We start from the raw sequence: 25,623 nt of genomic DNA, 5'->3' as shown, positions 1-25,623 counted from the left end.
AGGAGAAGGTTTTTGCCTGGACATCTTGGGGAGTGGTTATTGCCAGATATCTACCTGCAGGGTGGTGCGGGACACCACTTCAATTGCTCTGCACTGGGGGTATCTGTAGTGGGGGATGTACAGGGTGTACGTGAGTTCATACCTTGTGTAGTTTTCTGTGGTCTATTTTGTACCTGGATGTATTTCTTTTATCTTCTATATTTGAACAATTTGTTGACTTTTCCACATCGGTTGTTTGTCCTACCTGGTGGGTGCGGCCTTTCATTGATTCTGTTATGGTTCATGGATTTAGAGTATGCCCAGATGAAAAGAAATCTCGGGATTCTGTATGGTGACATGTATATAATTTGATAATAAATTATTTTGAACTTTGAGCTTTGAGTTTGATCATGGCTGATTTATTTTCCCTCCCAACCCCATTCTGCTGCTTCTCCCCATTAAGGGATTGTCTCCCCAAAAGGCAGGAAGGAGGAGTTGAGTCCATGGCCAGACCAATCATTGGAGCAGTCTCGATGGGCTGAATGACCTATTCAGGTTCCTATGTTCCAAACCACTTTATGGCAGAGAGGAAACTAGTCGAAGCTGCTAACTCAGCTATGTTACGTTCTCTATTTAATATCTTACATTAATATGATCTGTATGAACATTATGCAAGACAATTTTTTCACAGAACCTCAGTACATCTGACAATAATAAACCGTTTCCAATTCTGTTCATGGTTCATACTTCTCTCCACATTTAATCTATTTATCCTGCTCAGAGGTTGAAAATCTTCAATCACCTCTCAGCCACTTCGAATCCAGTCTGGTACAAATCTTCAAAGCAGCCATAATGCTATTCCATCTTCAGTTGAGAGGTGTCACGGCGACAATCTTGAACTCAATGTCAGTAAGACCAAAGAGCTGATTGTGGACTTCAGAAAGAGTAAGACAAGAGAACACACACCGGTCCTCATCGACGGATCAGAAGTGGAAAGGGTGAGCGGTTTCAAGTTCGTGGGTGTTGACATCTCTGAGGAACTATCCTGCGCCCAACATATTGATGCAGTTACAAAGAAGACACAACAACAGCTATATTTCATGAGGAGTTTGAGATTTGGTATGACACCAAAGACACAGATTTCTACAGATATACCGTGGAGAGCATTCTAACTGGCTGTATCACAGTCTGGTATTGGGGCTGGGGGAGTGCACTACACAGGATCAGAAAAAGCTGCAGAAAATTGCAAATTCAGTCAGCTCCATCCCGGGCACCAGCCTCCCCAGCATCCAGGACATCTTCAATGAGCGATGCCTCAAAAAGACAGCATTCATCATTAAGGACCCAGGAGATGTTCTCTTTTCATTGCTACCATCAAGGAGGAGGTACAAGAGCCTGAAGATACACACTCAACAAATCCAGAACAGCTTCTTCCCCTCTGCCATCAGATTTACGAATAGTCCATGAACCCATGAACACCACCTCACTGCTTTTTATCTCTCTTTTTGCATTAATTGTTTAATTTAATATATATTTCCTACTGTAATGTAGAGTTTTTATGATTATGTACTGCCGTGTACCTCGGCCTTCACTCTGCCTTATGTAGGTGGATCCTGGACTTCCTGTCAGATAGCCAGCATGTGGTAAAAGTGAGGTCCCTCACCTCTGCCCCTCTGACCCTCAACACATGTACCCCTCAGGGCTGTGTCCTAAGCCCCCTCCTTTACTCTCTGTACACCTATAACTGTGTCGCCAGCCACAGCTCCAAACTGCTAATGAATTTACTAAGATACTACATTGATTGGCCTAATCTCAAATAATAATGAGGCAGCCTACAGAGAGGAAATCCTCGCCCTGACACAGTAGCGTCAAGAAAACAACCTCTTCCTCAATGTTGCAAAAACAAAGGAGCTGGTTGTGGACTACAGGAGGAATGGAGACAGGCTAACCCCAATTGACATCAATGGATCTGGGGTTGAGAGGGTGAACAGCTTTAAGTTCCTCGGCATAAACATTACCGAGGATCTCACGTGGTCTGTACATACTGACTGTGTGGTGAAAAAGGCACAACAGCGCCTCTTTCACCTCAAACATTTGAAGAAGTTTGGTGTGGGCCCCCAAATCTTAAGAACTTTCTACAGTGACACAATTGAGAGCATCCTGACTGGCTGCACCATGATGGTAAACACTACAATCGTGCTATCAGGGTCCACAAGTACATCTATGAAGCACTGATGAGACTCGCATGGGCAGAGTTCACACTGTGGGTTGAGGACAGCGTTCCAGAGAGGAGTGGGATGATCAAATCATTCTTCGACCATGTGAACGACATGGCCAATGACTTGAACCAACAGAAGTTGAACAATCTGCTGCAAAGTCCACTCTTAGCTGAGCTGATAACCGTGTGGACCGACGGAACACCTCCCTCACAACAACGGAGAGCTATCCGCATTCTGGATCTCATACATTGACGTGGCAGAGAGCGGAGTACTTGGGTTTCTGTGTGCCTCTCGTGAGAGGGACTGGGAGTTGCTCCTCCATGCGATAAGAACCATGATTCCTTGGTGCTTTGCCTATGATAAGATGAATTATGCCAGGTACCTGTCCCCTTACTTTGCTCAGATGATGAACCTCTCAGAGAAGAATCCTTCTGTGTATGAGGCATTCAAGACAGGCCAATTCTCAGTGCAGCTGTCTAGTAAACAACCCCTTTGGGCAGATCCCTGTGGACCAGGCTATTGAAGCCACAGTGAACAAAGACACACAGACTCCTGGAGGCACATCACAGTTCAGCCTGAATGCTGGAGCTATCAAACATTACTACATAACAGCTGAGCACCACAGTGCATTCCTGGGACAGTTAAGGGAGCTGGTGCAAGGCAACAAATCAGAGCTTTGTCATGTGGAGCTACAGCAGCCAAGAATCCAGAAAGATGAGGAAGCAGTTTTAGCAGTGGTTAGCCTCATACACGAATGGGTCAACCCATTTGCAAAGAAGTGGGACCTCATTAGCATCTCTACGGCAAAGGCAGCTCCCAAGGACATTGCCTCCGACCTGATGAAGGCATGTGAGATTGGTGAGCAATCCTATGCAACCTTCAAGGATGAGACTAGAGAAAGACCCACCAGCAAAAAAATTCCATGACCTAATGAAAACTAACAAGCTGAAAACATTCAGTGATATGTGTAAGAAGAGAAAAGTGAAATCAAATGGGAAGGCGATCATCTTGAAAGCAGACGGGTCTTTGTTTGGACGCATCATAGTGATGGCACAAGGGCGCAGTCTAGGTATGGAGGATATCCTTTCTCATCCCCTTGGACCATTGCCCTGGGCCCTGTCCACATCAGAAGGATTGCTGAGAGAGACAAATAAAGCTACTTTAGCCACAACCTTGCAGAAAAATGTAGCAGTCAAAGAGCAACTCCTAGGAAACTCTGCTACAGTGGTTGATGGAATGAACTTGGTCCAAAGAGTGAAAGGTGATCAAGTTACTTTCAGAGACGTTGCCACAACAATTCTGGGTATGGCTCTGAGGGAAGGCAGTCAGAGTAGCAGAATAGATGTTGTGTTCGACACATACAAGGAGAACTCTAATCAAGAATAGTGAAAGATCTCTAGGGGGTGAAGAGACTGGTGAGGATGGTGAGGAGCTTCCTGACCAAAGTCAGTAACAAAAATAGTCTCATTAGCTTCATGGTCCATGAATGGAGGAAGGCGGAGTACAGAGCAAAGCTACAGGACAAGATTCTGTATGCAAATGTGAATGACAAATGTTACAGAATCACATCTCAAGACAGCGAGAAGGTGTCAGCTCCTCAGTGTCAACAAAAAGAAGCAATTGGCCACCTACTTCTCCATGCTGCCCATGCCACAAGAGAGGGATACCAATCTGTAGTGATCTGCTCAGAAGACACAGATGTCTTTATCATGTCTTTAGTATTTTGTGACAAGATTGAGGCCCCATTGTTCCAGAAGTGTGGCACTAGAACCCGCACAAGGCTTGTAGACATCAGGAAGGTTGCTGCCCTGTTGGCATAGAGGTTTGTAGGGCTCTCATCAGGTTGCACGCATATACAGGATGTGATACTGTAAGTGCTTTTGCAGGCAAAGGGAAGACAAGTGCCCTAAAACTTCTGACCAGCAACGTGGAAACTCAGTACACATTCTTAGAGTTGGGTCAGGAATGTGACCTCTCCCCAGAACTGATGGACAAACTGGAGGCATTTACATTTCTCCTGTATGCCCCAAAAGCATCGACCACCAAGGTCAATGAGCTCAGGTATCACCTTTTCTGTGCCAAAAAGATGAAATCAAAAGTCATGAACCCCCCACCATGCAAGGACTGCTTAACAAAACATGCACAGCGAGCCAACTACCAGGCTGGTATATGGAGAAGGTGGTTAGAGAAGGACCCACAAGTGCCAAGCCCTGCTGGCAGAGGATGGAAGATGGAGAGAGAAGAGGAAGCTGAACAGTTGGTGGTGCACTGGATGGAAGGCCAGCCGGCACCCGATGCCGTCCTGGATCTACTGGACTGTAACTGTCCAAAAAAATGTTCGCTCCCAAGATGTATGTCTTTTGCAAATGGCCTCAAGTGTATTCTCATGTGTAGACTGGCAGACTGTGAGAACTAGGCATCCACCTCAGAGAGTGTGGAAAGTTCAGATGAAGATGTGGAAGACTTGGAAAATTATTATGATTATTAATAGGTCATGAAAGTATAGAAAACAAAGTATGGAAAGCAGTCTTTGATTAAATATATTCATTTTACAACCAAATGGGGCCAAGGTTATGGCCGTGTGGAACCCCACATTTGAATTATTATACTGTAACTCTATATGCTATGACAAAAGCTTAAGATTGTTTTGATTTGATACAACAATATGGAAGATATCATGACATTGATAAAACTCCAGATATCTCTCCAAATGAGGTTTTTTACCTTTTGGCGGGTGGGGTAACATTTTCTGCTGTACTGATGTTGATATAGAATATACACAAAAAGCGATTGCTTATTTGAAGTAATAAAGCTACGACTGGTGCAATGCTATCACATATTTTCTAACTCTAGAGATGTATACCTTGCCAAAAATCACTATGAGCATTATTCCCCTCAGATGGTACAGGCCAACCCTACTGGCTCATGGACTTTAAATACATTTATTTAAAGATACAGCACGGAACAAGCCCCACCAGCCCAAAAAGCCACCTATTTAACTCCAGCTGGACAACTTAGCGTGACTAATTAATGTACTTTGGACTGTGGGAAGAAACCAGAGCACCCGGAAGAAATCCACACACTCAGGGGAAGAACATAAGAACTTCCTTACAGAGGACAACAGAATTGAACTCTGAACTCCCTGACTTGTAATAGCATTGCAATAACCGCTAGTTACTGTGGTGCAAGTACACCTTGAAATTCATTTTCTTGCAGGCATTTGCAGGGAGACACAGTAAAATATATCAATTACAATAGAATTCACTGTTTTTTATCCAGGAAGCCAGGGTCACAAAAAGAGCGCGCGGACTCCAAAGGTGCCTAAGCAGGGTGGCATGAATTGGGCCGATCTCTTGCCGCCACCTCCAACACACCCGCCTCCCAACATGAGTAACCCTGAGGAATACAGTGTCGCCGTTGATGACAGGTAAGTGGTCGTGTGCATTGGGCAGTGCCCCTCACCAGCTCTCTGAGGTCTTCTACCTGCTGAGACAGTGACGTATCAATCACACTGCTGTTAGTGTCATCTGCCTGCAATACAGATTAGGCACATGATCCCACAGGTCCCTATTAAATCTCGAAACACAAGGGATTCTGCAGATGCTGGAAATCCAGAGTAACACACACAATGTGCTAGAGGGACTCAGCAGTTTGAGCAGCATCTCTGGATAGGAATGAACAGTCAACGTTCCAGGCCGAGGCCCTTCGCCAGGACTGGAAAGGAAGGGGGAAGAAGCCAGAATAACATGGTGTGGGGAGGGAATGGAACACAAACTGGCAGGTGATAGGTGAAGCCAGATGAGGAGGAAGGTGATGGGTGGAGATCAATTAAGAAGCGGGGAGGTGATAGCTACAAAAGATAAAGAGCTGAAGAAGAAGAGATTGGAGCATGGGAGAAAGGGGAGGAGGAGGAGCACTAGGGGGAGGCGATGGGCAAGTGAGCAGAAGAGATGGGGTGAAAGGGAAGCCAGAATAGAGAATGAGAAAAGAGAGAAGGGGAGGGAGATAATTACTGGAAGTTAGAGAAATCGATGTTCATTCTGTGTAGTCGGAGGCTCACCAAACGGAGTTTGGAGGCAACGAATCCTGATAGTGGGATATGTGGCATAGAGGAAGCCAAGGGCTGACATGTCAGGATGGGAATGGGCTGTGAAATTAAACTGATTGTCCATTGGAGCCAAGTAGCTCGACAAAGCAAATCTACGTTGGGTCTCACCAGTGTAGAGGAGGCCACACCAGGAACATTGGATACAATAGACGACCCCAACCGTCTCACAGATGAAGTGTTGCCTCACCTCGAAGAACTGTTTGGGACCCTGAACGGAGGTAAGGGAGGAGATGAATGGGCAGGTGGAGATCTTTGGCCTCTTACAGGGAGTGAGATTAGTGGACGGGGCAAATGGACGAGTGAGTCACAGAGAGAGAAATTCCTGTGGAAAGTAGAGATTGGGAGGGATAGTAACAATATAGTAGTGGTATATGAAGATAGCAAAGGTTGCAGAGATTGATGTGCTAGATGTGGAGGTTCGTGGAGTGGTAGGTAAGGACAAGAGGAATTCTATCTCTGTGATGGTCTCATCTGCCCTCATCCCATCTACCTTCCACCATGTCTCTTAAATATGGGAGGAAACCGAAGCACCCAGAGGAGAACCACGCAGAGAACATACAAACTCCTTACAGACAGCGTAAGAATTGAGCCCCAATTGGTGATTATTACAATGACTGCTATACTACTGTGTGCTACTCGCTATGTATCGTGCTTACGGTTTGCAGTTATGATCGGGATGGGATGTGCCCGCTGCCACCGGCCAGGATGTACATAGAACAGGATGAACTGGAGGAGGTGGAGGAAGATGAACGGGGCCCCACGCCACCCATCCGAGGGGCGGCCTCGTCGCCAGCGGCTGTGTCTTACAGCCACCAGTCCACTGCCACCCTGACGCCTTCGCCCCAGGAGGAACTGGTTCCCATGCTGCAGGACAGTCAGGAGAGCCTGGCCCTCATTCCCTCCGCCAGTGACCGCAGGTAACAACAGTGTAACAGTGTTACATTGGGGGGAGCACACCGCATACTGGAGCGTACACATGCGCATGCGCGCGCGCGCACACACACACACACACACACACACACACACACACACACGCACTGACAGACAGATGTACTCTTGTGCACGTTCACACACACACCTCCAACCCAAGGACAGGCGGTCTCTGGGCCTCCAGAATGTGTAATACTAGGGCTATTATTTACGATGTGAGCGGGTAAGTTCAATGGAGATGTACAGAGCAAGATTTTTCCGCACAGTGAGTGGTGGGTGCATGGAGTGCACTGCCAGGAGGGGTAGTGGAGGGAAATACATTAGAGGTGTTTAAGAGGTTCCAGATAGGCACATGAATGTGCAGAAAGTGGAAGGATATTGATATTGCACATGCAGAAGGGATTAGATTAGTTGGGCATAAAGACAAGAGGTTCTGCAGAGGCTGGAAATCTTGAGCAACACACAAAATGCTGGAGGAATTCAGCAAGTCAGGCATCAATTGTGGATGATAAGTCAATATCCCCTTCATGGTCTCACCTATCGCAATCTGACACATCTGGTTGGAGGAACACCTTATAATCCACCAACCTGTCTTCCAGTAATTACTAAACCTTCCCCTTCTCTCTTTTTCCATTACCCATTCTGGTTCCCCTCTCAGCCCTTCTCCTTACCTGCCCATCATCTCCCTCTGGTGCTCCTTCTTCCTCCCTCTCTTCCATGGTCCACTCTCCTCTCCTATCAGATTCCCTGTCCTTCAGCCCTTTATCTCTTCCATCTATCACCTTCCAGCTTCTTACATTACTTCCTTCCCCCACCTTCCCCCTCAGCTGGTCTCACCTATCATTTGCCAGCTTTAACTCCTTCCTCTCCCCCCACCCCCACCTTCTTATTTTGGTTTCTGCCCCCTTCCTTTACATCCTGAAATTTCAGCAGTTTATTCTCCTTGATAGGTGCTGAATAGTTTGGTTGGCCGTTTGATTACTCAGCAGCCTTGATCTTCCGCTGCACAGGCACTTAAGTTTAAACTCCACACCTCACTGTCCTATTGTACCGCATCCTTGATGCCAACAATGAGAAGGGGGCACGTCCTGTGGAGTGGGACCCTTAATGGTGGATACTGCTTTATACAGCCTAGGTACATAAGCTGATTGTTTGTATCCACGGCTATGGTTATTTTTGTGCTGTATCAGATCCAGAGTAACAATCATTTACACACGTGTACTGAAGGATAACGATAAGCAATGTTGAATCTTGAAATGGAACTGTACAGCACAGGAAAAGGCCCTTCAGCCCACAGTGTTGTGCTGAACCCGATAAATTAGTAATTAAATGGTCAACTAAACTGATCCCTTCTGCCTACACAGTGTCCATATCCTTCCGTTTCCTCACATTCATGTGCCTGTCTGAACGTGTCTTAAAAATCGCTGATGTATTTGCTTTACCACTACCCCAGGCAGCACATTCCATGCACCCACCACTCTATGTGTAAAAAAACTTACCCCTCACATCTCCTTTGCAATTACCCCCTCTCACCTTAAATGCCTGCCCTCTGGTATTAAACTAATTTGATAGTATAAGGTCTTGCGTTGACGGGCGTGTTCCTGTGCAGAACTGTTACTGGTTTTGTCTAACACGAGTTCCTTTCTTGTACAAGGAGGCACCCGATCAGTCCACCCCCTCCCCCACGCCCCATCTCCCCCCCACACACGTACGGCTACATTTCGGGACCGCTGGTCTCTGACATGGACACAGATGCACCTGAAGAGGAGGAGGAGGAAGAGGAGGAGGAGGAGGAGGAAGAGGAAGTAGAAGTGGCTAAGATGCATACACACCGCCTACTGCTACAGGGCCTGGAGCAGACCCCTGCTTCAAGTGTGGGGGACCTGGAGAGTTCTGTCACAGGCTCCATGATCAATGGGTGGGGCTCGGCCTCCGAGGAAGATGGTAACAGCTCAAGCGGGCGCTCCAGTGCAGTCAGTTCCTCCGATGGCTCCTTCTTCACTGACGCAGACTTTGCGCATGCCGTGGCCGCAGCAGCTGAATATGCAGGGCTGAAGGTGGCTCGGCACCACGCGCAGGATGGAGCAGCAGGTACGTACAATGCAATCAGGTACAGAGTGCAGACACTGTCCCATCACACACTCCCAGGGCAGGGACAGTTAGATACAGTGAAGCTCCCTCTACACCGTCCCATCACACACTCCCAGGACAGGGACAGTTAGATACAGAGTGAAGCTCCCTCTACACTGTCCCATCACACACTCCCAGGGCAGGGACAGTTAGACACAGAGTGAAGCTCCCTCTACACTGTCCCATCACACACTCCCGGGGCAGGGACAGTTAGATACAGAGTGAAGCTCCCTCTACACTGTCCCATCACACACTCCCGGGGCAGGGACAGTTAGATACAGAGTGAAGCTCCCTCTACACTGTCCCATCACACACTCCCGGGGCAGGGACAGTTAGATACAGAGTGAAGCTCCCTCTACACTGTCCCATCACACACTCCCAGGGCAGGGACAGTTAGATACAGAGTGAAGTTCCCTCTACACTGTCCCATCACACACTCCCAGGACAGTGACAGTTAGATACAGAGTGAAGCTCCCTCTACACTGTCCCATCACACACTCCCAGGGCAGGGACAGTTAGATACAGAGTGAAGCTCCCTCTACACTGTCCAATCACACACTCCCAGGACAGGGACAGTTAGATACAGAGTGAAGCTCCCTCTACACTGTCCCATCACACACTCACAGGGCAGGGACAGTTAGATACAGAGTGAAGCTCCCTCTACACTGTCCCATCACACACTCCCAGGGCAGGGACGGTTAGATACAGAGTGAAGCTCCCTCTACACTGTCCCATCACACACTCCCAGGACAGGGACGGTTAGATACAGAGTGAAGCTCCCTCTACACTGTCCCATCACACACTCCCAGGACAGGGACAGTTAGATACAGAGTGAAGCTCCCTCTACTCTGTCCCATCACACACTCCCAGGGCAGGGACAGTTAGATACAGAGTGAAGCTCCCTCTACACTGTCCCATCACACACTCCCAGGACAGGGACAGTTAGATACAGAGTGAAGCTCCCTCTACACTGTCCCATCACACACTCCCAGGACAGGGACAGTTAGATACAGAGTGAAGCTCCCTCTACACTGTCCCATCACACACTCCCAGGACAGGGACAGTTAGATACAGAGTGAAGCTCCCTCTACACTGTCCCATCACACACTCCCAGGGCAGGGACAGTTAGATACATAGCGAAGCTCCCTCTACACTGTCCCATCACACACTCCCAGGGCAGGGACAGTTAGATACAGTGTGAAGCTCCCTCTACACTGTCCCATCACACACTCACAGGGCAGGGACAGTTAGTTACAGAGTGAAGCTCCCTCTACTCTGTCCCATCACACACTCCCAGGGCAGGGACAGTTAGATACAGAGTGAAGCTCCCTCTACACTGTCCCATCACACACTCCCAGGGCAGGGACAGTTAGACACAGAGTGAAGCTCCCTCTACACTGTCCAATCACACACTCCCAGGGCAGGGACAGTTAGACACAGAGTGAAGCTCCCTCTACTCTGTCCCATCACACACTCCCAGGGCAGGGACAGTTAGATACAGAGTGAAGCTCCCTCTACACTGTCCCATAACACACTCCCAGGGCAGGGACAGTTAGATACAGTGTGAAGCTCCCTCTACACTGTCCCATCACACACTCACAGGGCAGGGACAGTTAGTTACAGAGTGAAGCTCCCTCTACTCTGTCCCATCACACACTCCCAGGGCAGGGACAGTTAGATACAGAGTGAAGCTCCCTCTACACTGTCCCATCACACACTCCCAGGGCAGGGACAGTTAGACACAGAGTGAAGCTCCCTCTACACCGTTCCCGGGGCAGGGACAGTTAGATACAGAGTGAAGCTCCCTCTACACCGTCCCGTCACACACTCCCGGGGCAGGGTCAGTTAGATACAGAGTGAAGCTCCCTCTACACCGTCCCATCACACACTCACAGGGCAGGGTCAGTTAGATACAGAGTGAAGCTCCCTCTACACCGTCCCATCACACACTCCCGGGGCAGGGTCAGTTAGATACAGAGTGAAGCTCCCTCTACACTGTCCCATCACACACTCCCGGGGCAGGGTCAGTTAGATACAGAGTGAAGCTCCCTCTACACCGTCCCATCACACACTCCCGGGGCAGGGTCAGTTAGATACAGAGTGAAGCTCCCTCTACACCGTCCCATCACACACTCACAGGGCAGGGTCAGTTAGATACAGAGTGAAGCTCCCTCTACACCGTCCCATCACACACTCCCGGGGCAGGGTCAGTTAGATACAGAGTGAAGCTCCCTCTACACTGTCCCATCACACACTCCCGGGGCAGGGTCAGTTAGATACAGAGTGAAGCTCCCTCTACACCGTCCCATCACACACTCCCGGGGCAGGGTCAGTTAGATACAGAGTGAAGCTCCCTCTACACCGTCCCATCACACACTCCCAGGACTGGGACAGTTAGACACAGAGTGAAGCTCCCTCTATAAGTTAAGAGGAAGAACATAAGAACATAAGAAATAGGAGCAGGAGTCGGCCATCCGGCCCATCGAATCTGCCCCGCCATTCAATACGATCATGGCTGATCTGTCCGTAACTCAGCTCCATCTACCTGCTTTTTCCCCATCACCCTTAATTCCCCTACTATGTAAAAATCTATCTAACTGTATCTTAAATATATTTAGTGAAGAAGCCTCAACTGCTTTCCTGGGCAGAGAATTCCACAGGTTCACCACTCTCTGGGAAAAATAGTTTCTCCTCATCTCCGTCCTAAATCTTCTCCCCTGAATCTTGAGGCAATGTCCCCTATTTCTAGTCTCACCTACCAATGGAAACAACTTTCCTACTTCTATCTTATCTATCTCTTTCAAAAGTTTGTATGTTTCTATAAGATCCCCTCTCATTCTTCTGAATTCCAGAGAACATAGTCTCAGGCGACTCAATCTCTCCTCATAGGTTAACCCCTTCATCTCTTCAATCAACCTGGTGAACCTCTTCTGCACTGCCTCCAAAACCAGTATATTCTTCCTCAAATATGGAGACCAGAACTGCACACAGTATTCCAGGTGCGGTCTCACCGGTACCCTGTATAGTTGCAGCATGACCTCCCTGCTCTTGAGTTCAATCCCTCTAGCAATGAAGGCCAACATTCCGTTTGCCTTCTTAATAACCTGTTGCACCTGCAAGCCAACTTTTTGTGATTCATGCACAAGCACTCCCAAGTCCCTCTGCACAACAGCATGCTGCAATCTTTCACCATTTAAATAATAATCTGCTCATCTATTATTTCTTCCAAAGTGGATGATCTCGCATTTACCAACGTTGTATTCCGTCTGCCAGACCTTAGCCCACTCACTTAACCTATCTATATCTCTCTGCAGACTCTTCACATCCTCTGTACAATTTGCTTTTCCACTCAGTTTAGTGTCATCAGCAAATTTTGCTACACTACACTCAGTCCCCTCTTCCAAATCATCAATGTAAATGGTAAACAGCTGCGGGCCCAGTACCGACCCCTGTGACACCCCACTCACCACTGACTGCCAACTGGAGAAACACCCATTTATACCAACTCTCTGCCTTCTATCGGTTAACCAATCCACTCTCCATGCCAATACACTTCCTCCGACTCCATGCATCCGTATCTTATTTATGAGTCTCTTGTGCGGCACCTTATCGAACGCCTTCTGGTAATCCAAGTATATGACATCCACCTGTTCCCCTCTATCCACTGCACTCATTATGTCCTCAAAGAACTCCAGTAAGTTTGTCAAACAGGACCTGGTCTTTCTGAATCCTTGCTGCATCTGTCAAATGGAGCCTCTCCTTTCTAAATGTTTCACTATTTTTTCCTTAATGACAGCTTCAAGCATTTTCTCAACTTCCGATGTTAAGCTAACTGGCTTATAGTTGCCCATAAATAGAAGAAGGAAATTTACTTTAGGTTTAGGAATCAAGCCTCACGAGGTTCTTGAGAGTTATAAGGTAGCCATGGAGGAGTTTAAGAATGAAATTAAGAGAGCTGGAAAGAAGCATGAGAAAGCTTTGCTGAGAACGATTAAGGAAGACCACAAAGCATCCTACACGTACTGTACATGGAGAACAGAAGGTTGACTAGAGTGAGTTTAGGACTGATCTGGATAAAAATGGAAAACTGTGCCTAGAGTCAGAGGAGGCACAGAAGGTCCTTAATGAATACTTCGTTTCAGTTTTCACCAGTAAGAGGGACCTTGGGAAATATGAGGCTAATATGGTAGAAAGTGTCAGTGTCAAAAAAAAAGGATGTACTGGAGCCTTTGCAAAACATTAGAATGGATAAATCAAAGTTCAAAATAAATTTTAACAGAGTACGTATATGTCACTATATACAACCCTGATTCTTTTTCCTGTTGGCATACTCAGCAATCTATAGAATAGTAACTGTAAACAGGATCAATGAAAAATCAAGTAGAGCATAGAAGATAACAAACTGTGAAAATGTAAATATAAATAAATAGCAAAAAAATAGTGAGAGCATGAAATAACAAGATAAAGAGTCCTTAATATGAGATCATTTGTTGTGGGAGCATCTCAATAAATGAGTGTAGTTATTCTCTTTCGTTCAAGAGTCTGATGGTTGAGGGGTAGTAACTGTTCTTGAACCTAGGGGTGCAAGTCCTGAGGCACCTGTACCTTCTATCTGATGGCAGCTGTGAGAAAAGAGCATGGCCTGGGTGGTAGGAGTCTTTGATGATGGATATTTATGATGACGTTTCGTGTAGCTGTGCTCAGTTGCTGGGAAGGCTTTACCCCTGATGTACTGGGCCAGAGACCTACAGGATATGCCACAGGTTACTATGGGAAATGAGGAAAAGGTTGCTGCCTGGACACGTGTTATGGTGATATATCAGATACTGGTTAATTTCACCTCATTAGTTTCCTGCCTCCACTAAGTGTTTACTTTTGACCGAGACAGTCTGAGGTGACAAATTTTACCTGGTGGAAAGTGATTGTGTTAAACTCATAGAACACAGAACACTACAGCTCAGTACAGGCTCTTTGGCTCACAATGTTGTGCCCACCTTTGAAACTACTCCAAGATCAATGTAATCTAACCCTTGCCTCCTCCATAGCCCTCCATTTCCCCCCGGTGCTCCTGTTTTCTCCCACGTACGAAGATGTACGGGATAGGGTTAATGAGTTGTGACCATGTTATGTTACTGCCAGAAGCATGCCAACACTTGCACACTGCCCTCACTGATTTGATTTTTCACAAACCACACATTTCACTGTATATTTTGATGTATATGTGGTAAATAGTGCTGAATCTTTTCATAATCTTCTACTTTCTTTCATCCATGCACCTATCTAAGGGTCTCTGAAAAGCCCATAATGTCTCTGCCTCTTGGTTAGTGAGTTACCGATGGATTCGTTGTCATCCCATTTCACGTCTTTTCGCGTTTAACCCCTCCCTTCCACAGGGCAACGGCACCTCCCGACATCTCACTGTCCTCGGCCGACAAGCCCGTTCTCCACGGACAGCAACGCCAGTGCGGCTGTGCTGCAGAAGTCTCGCCCTATGAGGAAACAGAAGCAGGTGCAAGGACATGTACGTCGAGAAATCTTCACTGACGGTATGTGTGACATACTGATGCAATCATCATAGGATCCGGAGACATCTGAGCAGAATTAGGCTATTTGGCCCATTCAGGCTGATCTGTTTGTTTTATTAATCCTCTCAACCCCATTCTCCTGCCTTCTCCCCATAACCTTTGACACCACGACTAATCAAGAACCTATCAACCTTCACTTTAAATATGCCCAATGACTTGACCTACACAGCTGTCTGTAGCATTGAATTCCACAGATTCTCCACCCTCTGGTTTAAGAAATTCCTCCTCTTCTTTGTTCTAAATGGATGTCTCTCTATTCTCAGGCTGTGCCCTCTGGTCCCAGACTCCCCCACCACAGGAAATATCCTCTCCTCATCCACTCTCTCTAGGCCTTTCAATATTCAATGAGTTTCAACGACATTCCCCACCCCCACCCCCATTCTTCTAAACTCCAGTGAGCAAAGGCCCAGAGCCATCGAACACCCCTCAGGCACTAACCCGTTCATACTTGGGATCATTCCTGTGAACCAGTGATGAAGCTGAAGAATTTTTTGACACAGGCTGGTGTAGAGGCCAAGTCATTGGGTGTGTTTAAGGCAGAGGTTGATAGATTCTTGAATAGTTATGACATGTAGGAATATTTGGGGAAGGCAGGAGACTGGGGCTAAAAGGGAAATGGATCAACCATGATGAAATGGTGGAGCAGATGCGATGGGCCAAATGGCCTAATTCTGCTTCTATATCTTATGGTCTTATGTTCTCGTCCTCTGGAAATGGGTTCTAACATTGTTCTTACCTTCCTTACCACCGACTCAACCTGAAAGTTACCCTTCAGGGAATCACAAAAAAGAGCAGTGGCTATATCATTAGGGGTTTGAGGAGATTTGGTATGTTACCAAAGATTCTATTGAAGTTCAAAGTAAATTTATTATCAAAATACATATAATGTCACCATATCCTGCCCCGAGAGTATTCACAGCAAATACAAGAGAAACATAATAGCATCAATGAAAAACTGCACACAAACAAAGGCGGGGAAGCAACCAGTAAATACTGAGAACTTGAGTTGTAGAGTCCTTGAAAGTGAGGTGTAGGTTGTGGAATCAGTTCGGTGTTGAGGTGAGTGAAGTTACCCACACTGGTTCAAGAGCCTGATGGTTGTTGGGTAATAATCGTTCCTGAACCTGGTGGTGTGGGACCCAAGGCCCCTGTACCACTTTCCTGATGGTAGCAGCAAGAAGCATGGCCTGGATGGGGAGGGTCCTTGAGATGTATATCTGACTGTTTGCATCAGCACCTGCTACAGAAGCTCCAATGCACAGCATCGGCAAAGAAGCTTCAGAGGGTTGTAGAGTCAGCCGGCTCCATCACAGGCATGATCCACTCCATTGAGGACATCTCCAAGTGCTGGTACATCAGCAAGGTGGCATCCATCATTAAGGACTCTCACCAACCAGAACATGCACTCTTCTCATCAGAATCAGGTTTATTATCACTGACATTTGGAGTCAAATTTGTTGATTTGCAGCAGTGGTACAGTGTAATACTTAATAATTTTTAAAAATATCTTTCTGTGAGTTACAATAAGAAATATAAAAAATGATTACGTGCAAAATGAGAGCAAAATAGTGAAGTTGTGTTCATGGGTTCATAGGCCATTCAAAAATCTGATGACAGAGAGGAAGAAGCTGTTCCTAAGACTTTGAGTGTGTGTCTTCAGGCTCCTGTACCTCCTCCCTGATGGTAGTAATGAGCAGAGCGCATGTCCTGGGTGGTGAGAGTCCTTCATGATGGATACCACCTTCTTGAGGTATTGCCTTTTGAAGATGTCCTTGACGCTGGGGAGCTGGCTAAGCTCGCAACTTCCTGCTGCTTTCTCAGATGCTGTGCAGTGGCGCCCCTGCACCAGGTTGTGATGTAACAATCAGAACGAGCTCCACAGTACATCTATAAAATTTGCTAGAGTCTTTGGTGATATACCACACCTCTTCAAATTCCTAATGAAATATAACTGCCGGCATTCCTTCTTCACAATTACATCAATATATTGGGCCCAGGAAAGAATGTAAAAGGCTTCTCATCCCTATAAGTAGCTCAGAGCAAAGCAGAAAAGAATGGGGTTGATATGTGTGATGCCCTCACATTCGAACAGTCCACTGACTCCTAGATCACAGAAAACAGAGCACACCACTTGACTGTTGTACCAATATTTTAACCTACTCGGAGATCAATCTAACCCTTCCCTCCCACATAGCCCTCCACTTTTCAAACATCCATGTACCTTTCTAATATTTTCTTACTTGTCTTAATATATCTGTTTCTATCACCACCCCTGGCAGTGTGTTCCATGCACCCACCATTCTCTGTGTAAAAACCTACCTCTGATGCTCCCCCCCCCCCCACTTTCCTCCAATTACCTTAAAATTATGCCCCTTGGTAAAAGCCATTTCCACCCTGGGAAAAAGTCTCTGATGACTGTCCACACAATCTGTGCCTCTCATCATCTTGTACCCCTCTATCGAGTTACTTCACATCCTCCTTCACTCCAAGGAGAAAAGCCCTGGCTCACACGGCCTGCCCTCACAGGACATGCTCTCTCATCCAGGCAACATTCTGGTAAACCTCCACACACTCTCTAAAACTTTTACATCCTTCCTAGAGTGAGGCCACCAGATCTGTACACAATATTGCAAATTTGTGTGTGTTCAGAGTAAATTTATTATCAAAGTGCATATATGTCACCGTATACAACTCAGAGATTCATTTTCTTGCTGGCATACTCAACAAATCCATAATAGAATAAAAACCATAATAGAATCGATGAAAGATCACACCAACTTGGATGCTCTAACAGTGTGCAAAAGACAGCCAACTGTGCAAATACTAAAATAAATAAGTAAGAACTAAATATCATGAACATGAAATGAAGAGTCTTTGAAAGAGAGTCCATTGGTTGTGAGAACATTTCAATGACGGGGCGAGAGATTTTGAGTTCAAACATGGGAATATGTTCCGACATAACTCTCCAATTTAGAGGTGGAAGGATAGTGTAGCAAATGCTGCCAAATACGTTGAACCTTTCATAATTTTGGAAATGAAGTTATGATTTAAGAAAAACAATTTCTGTTAATCCTGCTGCATGCTCCCCAGTGTGTGATATGATAATGCCGTTAAAATTAGCTCTTAACACTGATGTTCCAGCATCTGAATTAGAATCAGGTTTAATGTCTCTGGCATATGTTGTGAAACTTGTTGTTATGTGACAGCCATACATAGTCATAGTCATAGTCATAGTCATACTTTATTGATCCTGGGGGAAAGTGGTTTTTGTTACAGTTGCACCATAAATAATTAAATAGTAATAAAACCATAAATAATTAAATAGTAATATGTAAATTATGCCAGTTAATAAGTCCAGGACCAGCCTATTGGCTCAGGGTGTCTGCCCCTCCAAGGGGGGAGTTGTAAAGTTTGATGGCCACAGGCAGGAATGACTTCCTATGACGCTCTGTGCTGCATCTCGGCGGAATGAGTCTCTGGCTGAATGTACTCCTGTGCCCAGCCAGTGCATTATGTAGTGGATGGGAGACATTGTCCAAGATAGCATGCAACTTGGACAGCATCCTCTTTTCAGACACCACCGTCAGAGAGTCCAGTTCCATCTCCACAACATCACTAGCCTTACAAATGAGTTTGTTGACTCTGTTGGTGTCTGCTACCCTCAGCTTGCTGCCCCAGCACACAACAGCAAACATGATAGCACTGGCCACCACAGACTCGTAGAACATCCTCAGCATCGTCCGACAGATGTTAAAGGACCTCAGTCTCCTCAGGAAATAGAGACGGCTCTGACCCTTCTTGTAGACAGCCTCAGTGTTCTTTGACCAGTCCAGTTTATTGTCAATTCGTATCCCCAGGTATTTGTAATCTTCCACCATGTCCACACTGACCCCCTGGATGGAAACAGGGGTCACCGGTACCTTAGCTCTCCTCAGGTCTACCACCAGCTCCTTAGTCTTTTTCACATTAAGCTGCAGATAATTCTGCTCACACCATGTGACAAAGTTTCCTACCGTAGCCCTGTACTCAGCCTCATCTCCCTTGCTGATGCATCCAACTATGGTAGAGTCATCCGAAAACTTCTGAAGATGACAAGACTCTGTGCAGTAGTTGAAGTCCGAGGTGTAAGTGGTGAAGAGAAAGGGAGACAAGACAGTCCCCTGTGGAGCCCCAGTGCTGCTGATCACTCTGTCGGACACACAGTGTTGCAAGCATACAATGCAATACATAATAATAAAACTGTGAATTACAGTAAGAAGTGTGTGTGTATATATATATAATTTTAAAAGTTATACAATTAATGGAAAAATAGGAAAAAAATAGAAAACGTAATGAGGTTGTGTCCATGGGTTCAATGTCCATTCAGAAATCTGATGTCAGAGGGGAAGAAGCTGTTCCTGAATCACTGAATGTGTGTTCTCAGGCTCCTGTACCTCCTGCTTGATGGGGACAATGAGAAGAGGGCACGTCCTGGGTGATGGGAGTCCTTAATGGTGGATGCCATCTTTTTGAGACATCGCTCCTTGAAGATGTCCTGGATGTGGGGGAGGCTTGTGCCTATGATGGAGCTGACTGAGTTCTGGCACCAACACAGCTTGCTCACCGCTTACTAACCCTAACCCATTTGGGATGTGGGAGGAAGGCCGCACGGCCAACGGTGTCGCAATAAGATGAAAAGTTAGAGAATGTAATTGAGATGGAAAATAAGTCAGCCATGATTGAATGGTGAAGTGGACTAGATAAGCTGAATGGCTCCAATTCTGTTCCGATGTCTTACGTTCGTACAGTATCTCTCTCAACTGTTCCAGCCTGTAGTTATTTCCTCACTGGTATTGAGGAGGGGGGTTCCATGACTTAGACCCAGTGATCCTGAAGAAAAGGCAATATATATTCCGCATTAGGATGGTGAGCAATTTGGAAGTGAGTATGGAAAACCAGCATTTATATTCCAAGCACAACTCAAAGCACAGTTAGGAGTTAACTGCAATGGTGTCTTGAGACACAAAATAGACCTGGTAAGATAGAGAAGGCAAACCTCCTTTCCTCAAGAACATTGATAAATCTGATGTGTACTTATGGGAATCCACTAATTCAAGGTCACCACTATTGACACAGCTTTTAACTTCAGATTTACTTAATTAGTTGAATTTACATTTCCAGGCGATGTGGTGGGATTTGAACTCACTGTCTCTGGATCAGTGGCCCAGGCTTCAGAGAATGAGTCCGACAACTTACAGTTCATTGTTTACCTCTGCTGTGCATTACATGCACTTTGAATTATATTTAATTAACATTTATGGTAATATTTTGTTTTATATGCTGTGTGTAATATATGTTTTGTGGGCGCACCGTGGTCTGGAGGAGTGTTGTTTTGTTTGGTTGTATATATGTACAGACAGATGACAACAAACTTGAACTTGTAGTTAACCAATAAGCCACTCTAACCCATCCAGGGATTTTGTGTTTTTAGAACACAGAACATATAACCGTACTTCCCAGTACAGACCCTTTGGCCACAATGTTGTTCTGATCTTTTAACTACTCAAAGCTCAATCTTTGGTGAGAGAAATTACATCAGTGAAAAACTTGGATTATATGCCACCTTTAATAATCCTAAGTGATGTAATTTTTAAATAGGTCAGCTGTCTTCCACAGCAACTTTCTACTCATATGATACGATTATTAATTTTTTTTTTAGTAATGTTAAGGTTTCGGATATTGGGAATAAGTTTAGTCCAGGTCACCAGTCAACAGTTTGTCTGCCTACACAGAACCATAGGATCAAAAGCAAAAGAGAGACCGCAGATACCGGAAATCCAAAGCAACACACTCAAAATGCTGAAGGAACTCAGCAGGCCAGGCAGCATCTATGGAAAAGAGTAAACAGTTGATGTTGCAGGTCAAAGCCCTTTGACAGGACTGCGAAGGAAGGAGGAAGACACCAGAAATTGATCTCCATAGATGCTGCCTGACCTGCTGAGTACTTCCAGCATTTTGTGTGTGTTATAGAATCATAAGCTCCCTTGCACTCCACATTTCTATTTTCTAAACATATGCATTTTTCCTTTCTATGTCTGTATGTCCCAGTTGGTGAGAGGCACTAGTGATGAATGCTACCTTCTTGAAGTACACCCTCTTGAAGATGTCCTAATTCTTCTGCTGTTATGTCAGAAAACCAATTCCACTTGAGGGAGAACTCAAAGCTAGTGGACTGAGATAATAGCTAATAAATCCAATTGGAAACATCTTACCTCAGAGAGTGGAGAATGTGGAACTTTCTTCTTTCTTGAGATGGTTGAGTCAAGGAGTGAGAAAGATTTATGGGAAGTCTGGATAAACAACTAAGGGAGCAAGGAATAGGAAATGTGGTGAAGTGAGATGAAGAGGGCTGAGATGGCCCTGGGGTTCAGAAGCTTGATTTGGAGCCTCTGGGCTGAGTAATCCAGTTAACTTGCAGGTTGAGTCAATGGTAAGGAAGGCAAATGTCATGCTAGCATTCATTTTGAGAGGACTAGAATATAAAACCAAAGATGTATTGCTGAGGCTTGATAAGGCATTGGTCAGATCACATTTGGAGTATTGTGAACAGTTTTGGACCCCTTATCTAAGAAAAGATGGGCTGCCATTGGAGAGGACCCAAGGAAGTTCACAAGAATGATCCAAGGAATGAAAGTGTTAGCATATGAGAAGCATTTGATGGCTCTGAGCCTGTACTCACTGGCGTTTAGAAGAATGAGGGGATCTCATTGAAGCCAATGAAATATTGAAGACCTCGATAGAATGGACATAGGGAGAATGTTTCCTATAGTGTGTGAGTCTAGGTCCAGAAGGCACCCCCAGAATAGAAGGATGTACCTTTAGAACATAGATAAGGAGGAATTTCTTTCACCAGAGGATGGTGAATCAGTGGAATTTATTGCTACAAACAGCTGTGGAGGCCAAGTCATTGGGTATAATTGAAGCAGAGGTTGATAGGTTCTTGATTAGTATGAGCATCAAAGGTTATGGGAAAGCACAGGAGAATGGGGTTGAGAGGGATAATATATCAGCCAGAATGGAATAGGAGAGCTTAATTGATGGGCTGAAAGGCTTAACTCTTCTGCCAAGTTTTATGATCTTATTGTAAAGGATTGCTTGTAGGGAAAGCACAAAAGGAAAGGAGGTCTTACCAGAATTTCTCTACAGCAGGCGTACGTACGTACACACACATACACTGAAGCATGTCAGCAACCTGGAGACAGATCTAACTGCAGGAGCCCCTGAGTTCCACGATTACTGGGTGGAAGCCAACATGACCCAGGTGCAAGCCGCCTTGGCCAGGGCCCAATATCAGATAACGGTACAATCAGAAAGCTTTGAATGAAGGGGTGAAGATAAGTGTCCCAGGAAAATTAGTTTTGTTTGCCAAATAACTAATAAGGTATTGAAATTATATCCCTCTTGTCAACTAGTAAGGGTTATCATAGACAAATGGCATAAAAGTGGATTTAATTACAGTTAACCATCATCTCTAATATCAGTGTTTGGTATGGCAATACCCGCTAGTGTCTGCTATCTCTTGCAGCATCTCATCTGTTTTCCATCTTTCTCTGCCCGCCTCCGTCCATCTGTCCTTCCCCGAGGATTGTCTCTGCTTCTATGTATGTGTCTTCGTTTGAGTGACTATCAGTTAGTTGCTATTCCATGAGTGTGTGTGTGTGTGTGTGTGTGTGTGTGTGTGCGTGTGTGTGTATGTATGTAAGAGAGTGTGTGTATGTCCCTCCCTTCATCAGATTATCCGTATCCCTTAGTTTTTCTGTACTTCCCTCTTCCTTTATTCCCATCTCTCTACACTTCCTACACTGTTGCTTGATCTGTATAAACTGTCATTTGTCATATGTATCTCTGGGTGAGTCGTTGCTTTTATATTCAGGTCCTCTTGGAAATGAATGCTAATAAATCTCCCTCCCTCTGTCCCCTTCTCTCCTTCCCTCCTTGTCCCTCTCTTGCACTCTCTCACCCATCTTTCTCTGCCTCCCTCTTCTCCGTCTCACTCTCTCTCCCTGTCTGTCCATTTGTCTCCCTCTCTCTGTTTCCCCTCTCTTTGTCTCTCTTCCTCCCTCTATCTTTTTCTCCCTCTCCCGCTCTTCCACCCCTTCTCTCTCTCTCTCTTTCTCTCTCTCTCTTTCTCTCTGTACACCTTCCTCCCTGCTGATAACCCATTTTCTATCTCATTACTTTTCTATTTTTCGATCATTTTGGCAAACTGCTGACACTTTAATGAACGCTGAACTTGGGTGGTTATCGGTGCAGAGGGAATACATCCTGTCTCTTTCCAAGTTGACAGGGCGGCTAAATCACAACTGAAGTTTCACTTAAATTCTTTTGAAAATCTCACTAAATGGATTCTGAACGTTTGATAGGATATAAAGCTCTGGCATTTTAATTGTAAGGCTTTTACGAGGTACCGGTGTAACATTAGCTGTTTTCTTTGAAATGTACCCAGCTATGAAGTGTGTGGAGATGAATTAATGTTATAAGGGAGAATTCACTTGTTACATGCTAAATTATACAGCTTAAAGCCACATAATTCTAAGATGGAGTTCAGTATTTTTACATTAATTTCTTCTTTTATTTTCCTGGTAGTTCCATACTGAAAGTATGAGATAATTTATGCACTTAAGAAAAACACACAGCTGTTTAAGGTGAGAGGGGGAAGATTTAAAAAGGACATGTGGGGCAATTTTTATATGCTGGAGATATTGTGTATATGGAACAAGCTGCCAGAGGAGGTAGTAGAGGTGGGTACATTTACAAGAGCTTTGGTCAGTTACATAAGTAGGAAAGGCTTAGAGGGATATAGGCCAAACACAGGCAAATGCAGCTAATTAAATCAGGTTTAATATTACTAACATACGTCATGAAATTCGTCGACTTTGCCGCAGCCTACAATGCAATACACAATAATAGAGAAAAAAACTGTGAATTACAGTACGTATGGTATGTGTGTGTGTGTGTGTGTATATAAACAGTTAAATAAGTAGTACAAAAATACAAAATTAAAGTGTAGTGAGGCAGTGTTCATGGGTTAAACGTCCATTGAAAAATCTGATGACAGGGAAAAAAGCTGGTCCTGAATCATTGAGTGTGTGTCTTCAGACCCCTGTATCTCCTCCCTGCTGGTAGTAATGAGAAGAGGGTATGCCCTGGATGATGGGGGTCCTTAATGATGGACACCACTTTTTTGAGTCATTGGCCTTGAAGGTGTCCTGGATACTCCAGGGGCCGGTGCCCATGATGGAGGTGACTAATTTTACAACTCTCTGCAACTTATTCTGATCCCGCGCAGCATCGGCCCCTCCCCCCCCCACCCCAGACCAGACAGTGATGCAGCCAGTTTAAATGCTCTCCACGATCAGTTAGTCAACTGGCTCAGCATGGGCAAGATGGGCCAAAGGGCTTGTTTCTGTGCTGTATAAATCTGTGCCTCTATGACACCATCAGGCTCCGAAGGGAGGTTGGGAGCCCATGTTTTATTCAGTATGACTTTCTGCTTAAGTGTTGAATTCACCATTGTACGTTCTTCCCGTGACTGTGTGGGTTTCCTCCAGGTGCTCCGATTTCCTCTCATAATCCAAAGACCCTCTGGTTAGCAGGTTAATTGGTGATTGTAAATTGTCCTGTGATTAGGTTAGGATTAATTGGTGAGTTGCTGAGCAGTGTGGTTCATTGGGCCGGAAAGGCTGTATCTCGAAATAAATAAGAAATAAAGATCTGTTAACACTGTCCAAACTAGTCATCACTTCCAGCAATTCAGCCTTCCTGGAGAACAGAGGGGTGTTGGGTTCCATGTCTGTAGGTCCCTCAAAGATGACACACAAGTTGATGAGGTGTATGATGTGTGGCCTTCATTTGTTGGGGGATTGACTACAAGAGTGATAAGGTAATGTTGCAGCTCTATAAAACTCTGATTCAACCATACTTGGAGGATTGTGTTCATCTCTGGTTATCTCCTTATAGAAAAGATGTGGAAGCTTTAGAGACGTTGCAGAGGAGATTTCCCAGGGTGCTGCCTGGATTAGAGAGCATGTCTTATGTATTTTTGTTTATTTAGAGACAAACCGTGGAACAGGCCTTTCCTGCTTGCAACCCACTTTTTTAACCTGAGCCTAATCCTAGGACAATTCACAATGACCAGTTAACCTACTAACCAGTACATCTTTGGAATGTGGGAGGACAGCAGAGCACCCAGTGGAAACCTACACGCACACACATGGGAGGAAGGTACGAACTCCTTATGGACAGCATTGGAATTGAACTCTGAACTCCAGTGCCTCGATCTGTAATAGCGTTGCACGAACCACTGTGCTGCCGTGGCACCCTACCACGTCTTAGGAGGAATGGTTGGACACGTTAGGCTTTTGACTTTGGAACAAAGGAGGATGAGGGGTGACTACAGAGAGGTGTGTAAGATGATATGATGTAAAGATCGAGTGGACCTCTTCCCAGGGCAAAAATGGCTAATACAAGGGCTGTAGTTTGAAAGTGATTCGAGGAAAGTTTAGAGGGCATGTCAGATATGGAGACTGGTGGTTGCATGGGATGTGCTGTCATAGTGGTGGTAGCGGCCGATACAGTAGGGACGTTTAAGAGACTCTTAGATAGGAAGAAAATTGGAGGGTTGTGTGGGAGG

General features: G+C 45.5%; 1 protein-coding gene across 10 annotated transcripts in view; it reads left to right on the top strand.

Annotated features, from left to right (window-relative positions):
- Window positions 1-25,623, top strand: part of robo1 (roundabout, axon guidance receptor, homolog 1 (Drosophila)) — a 708,427-nt gene that overhangs the window by 663,908 nt on the left and 18,896 nt on the right. For all 10 annotated transcript variants that reach the window (XM_063050245.1, XM_063050243.1, XM_063050241.1 and 7 more), the window contains 4 exons: window positions 5,478-5,625; window positions 6,972-7,223; window positions 8,891-9,327; window positions 14,760-14,912. In XM_063050245.1, the coding sequence (XP_062906315.1) occupies window positions 5,478-5,625; window positions 6,972-7,223; window positions 8,891-9,327; window positions 14,760-14,912 (990 nt within the window). The remainder of the gene's footprint in view (window positions 1-5,477; window positions 5,626-6,971; window positions 7,224-8,890; window positions 9,328-14,759; window positions 14,913-25,623) is intronic.

This window comes from Mobula hypostoma, chromosome 6 (assembly GCF_963921235.1).
Source record: "Mobula hypostoma chromosome 6, sMobHyp1.1, whole genome shotgun sequence".
NCBI lineage: Eukaryota > Metazoa > Chordata > Chondrichthyes > Myliobatiformes > Myliobatidae > Mobula > Mobula hypostoma.
Note: the sequence above shows the minus strand (reverse complement) of the source record. Positions and strands in the feature narration are given on the sequence as shown.